The sequence below is a fragment of the Malurus melanocephalus genome, unplaced genomic scaffold (assembly GCF_030028575.1).
Source record: "Malurus melanocephalus ecotype Western Australia unplaced genomic scaffold, MMel_1.1 scaffold_803, whole genome shotgun sequence".
In the NCBI taxonomy this organism is placed as follows: Eukaryota; Metazoa; Chordata; class Aves; order Passeriformes; family Maluridae; genus Malurus; species Malurus melanocephalus.
Genome location: NW_026624035.1, coordinates 56,647 through 60,612, shown reverse-complemented (window position 1 = coordinate 60,612; position 3,966 = coordinate 56,647). Strand labels below are relative to the sequence as shown.

Genomic DNA, 3,966 nt, shown 5'->3' with positions numbered 1-3,966 from the left:
CGGGACTGACAGCACCACACGCCGCGACACCGGAGCTGCCGCCGGGCTCGGRGACACCCGGCCGGAGAAACGGGAGAAGCTGCGTTCGTTCCCCGTGGAGTGGCACAGCACACTCTGCACCCAGCACTTTCACGCCGCCACCACCTCCCCATCTCCAGCCCGAGCGACTTGACAGCCACTCACAACAGGGTTGGCAGGAGTAGTATCAGCTTTAGTCCACAACGCGCCGAGCACCCCGAGCCGCTCCGGCATCCCGAGCTGCTCGCAYACCCCGAGCCCGCTGCAGCACCCCGGCATCCCGAGCTGCTCCGGCACCCCGAAGCGGCACACTCCGAGCCCGCATCCCCGTGCCGCCGCTCCGGCATCCCGCTCCGAGSCTCCGATACTCCGCTCCGCCACTCCGGCACGGCGAGCCGGCATCCCAAGCCGCCGTGCCGCTCCGACATCGCTAGCCGGCTCGGGCAGCCCAGACTGACATCCCGAACTGACACCCCGAACTGCCCCGGTACCCCGCGCACGCTCCACCGCTCTGACATCCCGAGCCTGCCCGGCAGCCGGAGCCCGTCCGGCAGCCTGTCCCGCTCCGCCGCTCCGACACCGCGCTCCGCCGCTCCGACACCGCGCTCCGCCGCTCCGACACGGCGCTCCGCCGCTCCGACACCGCGCTCCGCTCCGCTCTGGCCGCGCTGCCGCCGGCCCGTCCCGCCGCCCTCACGCCGAGCCCCCCCCGCTCACCCGCGCCCCGCGAGCCGGGACGCGCAGCAGAAGATGGCGGACGGCGGCAGGCCCCGCTCGCGGCGCCGGACCGCGGCTTACGCTGCGCCGTTTGCGCAGCGCTCCGAGCGCCCCGCGGCGGAGCGAGCGTAGCGCGCTTGGTGAATACCGGCGGCCGGTTCCCCGTGCGGGGGGTGCCTGTAAACAATGGTGCCCCCCCTGCGCCGCGCTCCCTTACCGATTCTTCCTCCTTCTCCATCCCCGTGGGCATCTGCGGCACGGCCCGGTTGATGGAGACGCAGTCGTTGAGGTCGGGCATGTCCTTGCCGCGGTAGATGGGCAGCGGTTTGGCGGCGTCTAGCGCCCGGGCGCGGAAGGAGAGTTTGCTCATTGTCTCCCCCTCACAATAACACCCCGGGGCCGGGCGGGCGGGGGGGGGGGGGCCTTCAGTGCGGCCTCGCCGCCGCCTCCCAGCCGCTCCCGCGCCGCGCCCGCGCCACCATGGAGGGTCCCGCCGCCCCGGCGCAGCTCCCGGCGGGGCCGCCCGTAGCCCGCAGCGCACGCCCCGCAGCCCTAGATCCGCGCCGGGCTCGCTCCGTCTGCTCCGTGCGCCATGGCAAACATGGCGGACATTAACCACAGCCGCTCGGCCCTCCCGGCAGCCCGCGCGGCGGGAGCGGCGCTGCGCGCGCAGCCGAGGGCGGGAGGCTGAGGGAGCCTCAGGGAGCCTGAGGGGGGCGGCGGGACCGGGCGGCGGCGGAGTGCGGGGTGCGACCGGAGCGAGTCTGTGGTGTCCCCACAAAATCCCTGCCAGGCGTTTGGAGCGAGCCCGCGGTGTCCCCACAGAGTCCTTGCCCGGAGTCCGGAGCGAGCCCGCGGTGTCCCCACAGTGTCCTCGCCCGGTGTCCGGAGAGAGCCCGCGGTGTCCCCACAGAGTCCTCGCTGGGTGTCCGGAGCGAGCCCGCGGTGTCCCCACAGAGTCCTCGCCGGGTGTCCGGAGAGAGCCCGCGGTGTCCCCGCAGTGTCCCCGCCGGGTGCCCAATGTGTGCCCACAGTGTCACAGCAATGCCCCCGYCGTGTCCCCGCTGTCTCCCYGCCGTGTCCCCACAGTGTCCCCGCAGTCTCTCCACAGTGTCCCTATATTGTCCCCACAGTGTCTCTGCTGGGTGCCCACTGTCTCCTCACAGCGTCCCCAAAAGTCCCCGCCGTTTCCCCTCCAGTGTCGCCACTGCGTCCCATATTGTCCCTGCCGTGTCCCCACAGTGTCTTTCCATCTCCCCCATAGTGTCCCCAGCGTTTCCCCTACAAAGTCCACACCGAGTCTCCACAAGGTTCCCGTTGTGTCCCCATAATATCCTTGCAGGGTCCCCAGTGTCTCCCTGCCATGTCCCCACAATGTCCCCACTCTCCCCACAGTGTCCCCACAATGTCCCCACTCTCTGGACAAACCATCAGTTTTTTGACCACAGTTCATCCATGTCCCCTTAAGGTATTCCAGCCGTGAAAACATCAAGAGGATTGACACAAACCAACATTTCAGAAATAAACTTGTGCCTCTGAATTTTTTTTTCCCCCTCAGAATCACCGAATATTTAGGGTTGGAAGGGACTTCTGAAAGGGACCATCCAGTCCAAGCAAGATCACCTGCTTCAGGTGACCCAGAATGCAACCAGGTGGGTTTGGAATGCCTCTGGAGATTCCACACTCTCCCTGGGAATTTGTTCCCATGCTCTGCCACCCTCATGGAAAATTATTCCTCATGCTGAGGTGGTACTCATGTTTTAGTTTACCAAACTCCTTCATCACTCTTTCCACCAAGAGTGATCTTCTAAAACTTGGAACTACTAATCYCAAATCCTCACCTGGACAAAGCCTCAGATCTCTGCCCATCCAGAGTTTCCTGCAGGAGTTGACGTTAGTCTGCAAAACCCTTCATCCAAGACCTTTAGTACCTCCAATATCTCCTCACTTCCATTTTATTTTGACACCCTGAGACCAGGCAGCAGCTTCTCTCATCTCCACCTCAGAGCTCTCACAGGAATTGTCAGTGTCACCTTCTGAAATAAACTGAAACTCTTAGTCAAAACTTCACCCTTTGGATCACTGTCACAACTGTACCTAATTTCCTTTTTATTTTTTTTAAATTAGAAAAAAATAAGTTCAGTCCCTGAATTGCTGTGTATTTTTAGTTACCTCTTGTGGTTTTTATTTATGTAGCTTTGTATAGCAAATACATGTGACAAACACATGATTTACAAAATGAAGAATAAAGAATTGTGTCAGCTAGAGAGAGAGAGAAGGAAGATGGAACAAGCACAGGAATACACAAGAGGGTGAAAGAAGCAGCAGGAACATTGTGTTCATCAGCCACGGACCCAAATTAGCTTGGGAAAGAGATGTGGAAATTATATTAACTACTCCTATGAAAGCATCAGGTAAATGTTCAGCCGTGTGAGCAAATGAAGCTTTAAAAAGATGAGATAAGGAACAAACAACAAAATTGTGTTATCCTGCACTTGTTTGTAATTCCCTTAGAATATTTTTATTTCTAAATAGAGACAATTCTTGCCTAGAATGAATGAGTAAATATTTAAAAAAAATAATAGTTTCTAACATAGAATTTATAATGTTTTAGAAGTGACCAAACTTCCCATAGCCCGAATAKGTTTGGTGGATCTGGGATGAGCTGGCAGCAGCCGAGGGTTGGCATTTGCAAGCAGTGGTTGTGACACTCYCGTGCCTGAGCTGTATTTTCCACCTGGGTGCCATCACCTGGGCTGTGCCCTCTCACAGGTGACATCCATGTGACAGCTGAGGTGGCTGCTGGAACAGGCAGTTCTCCAGTAGTTAAAAGACACCAGGACTTTCTGCTTCTGCAAGAAAGAGACGTTTTAAACACTGCTGTAAGATTTTTTTTTTGTTTCCCTTTTCAGTCAGCACAGCTGAACAACAGATAATAATAACCTTTCCCTTTGTGTGCATGTTCTGTTCTTTTTCACTGCTTAAATAGAAAAAAAAAGGGAAAGTACAAAAAYGAAACATATTTACCCTCCAGGTGGCTCTTAGTCCTAAACTCATCCCATTATTTTATTTCTACAAGCAATGCAATTTTTTTTAAATGATGCCCTGTAGGATGCAGAGGGGTTTGTTTTATGTAGTCAAAAAAGCCATTGCACAGAGCTGAAAATGGGCAGAACTAAAGTTTCAGCTCACATTAGTTTAGSTTTAAGCCAGAACCATCCATCTTTTAAG

General features: G+C 57.2%; 1 protein-coding gene across 2 annotated transcripts in view; it reads right to left on the bottom strand.

Annotated features, from left to right (window-relative positions):
* Nucleotides 1-1,358, bottom strand: part of EPC2 (enhancer of polycomb homolog 2) — a 38,677-nt gene extending 37,319 nt beyond the window's left edge. For both annotated transcript variants that reach the window (XM_057385262.1, XM_057385263.1), the window contains exon 1: nt 953-1,358. In XM_057385262.1, coding sequence (XP_057241245.1) covers nt 953-1,105 — 153 coding nt within the window. In that variant the 5' untranslated portion in view covers nt 1,106-1,358. The remainder of the gene's footprint in view (nt 1-952) is intronic.
* Between the last annotated feature and the right edge of the window lie 2,608 nt (nt 1,359-3,966).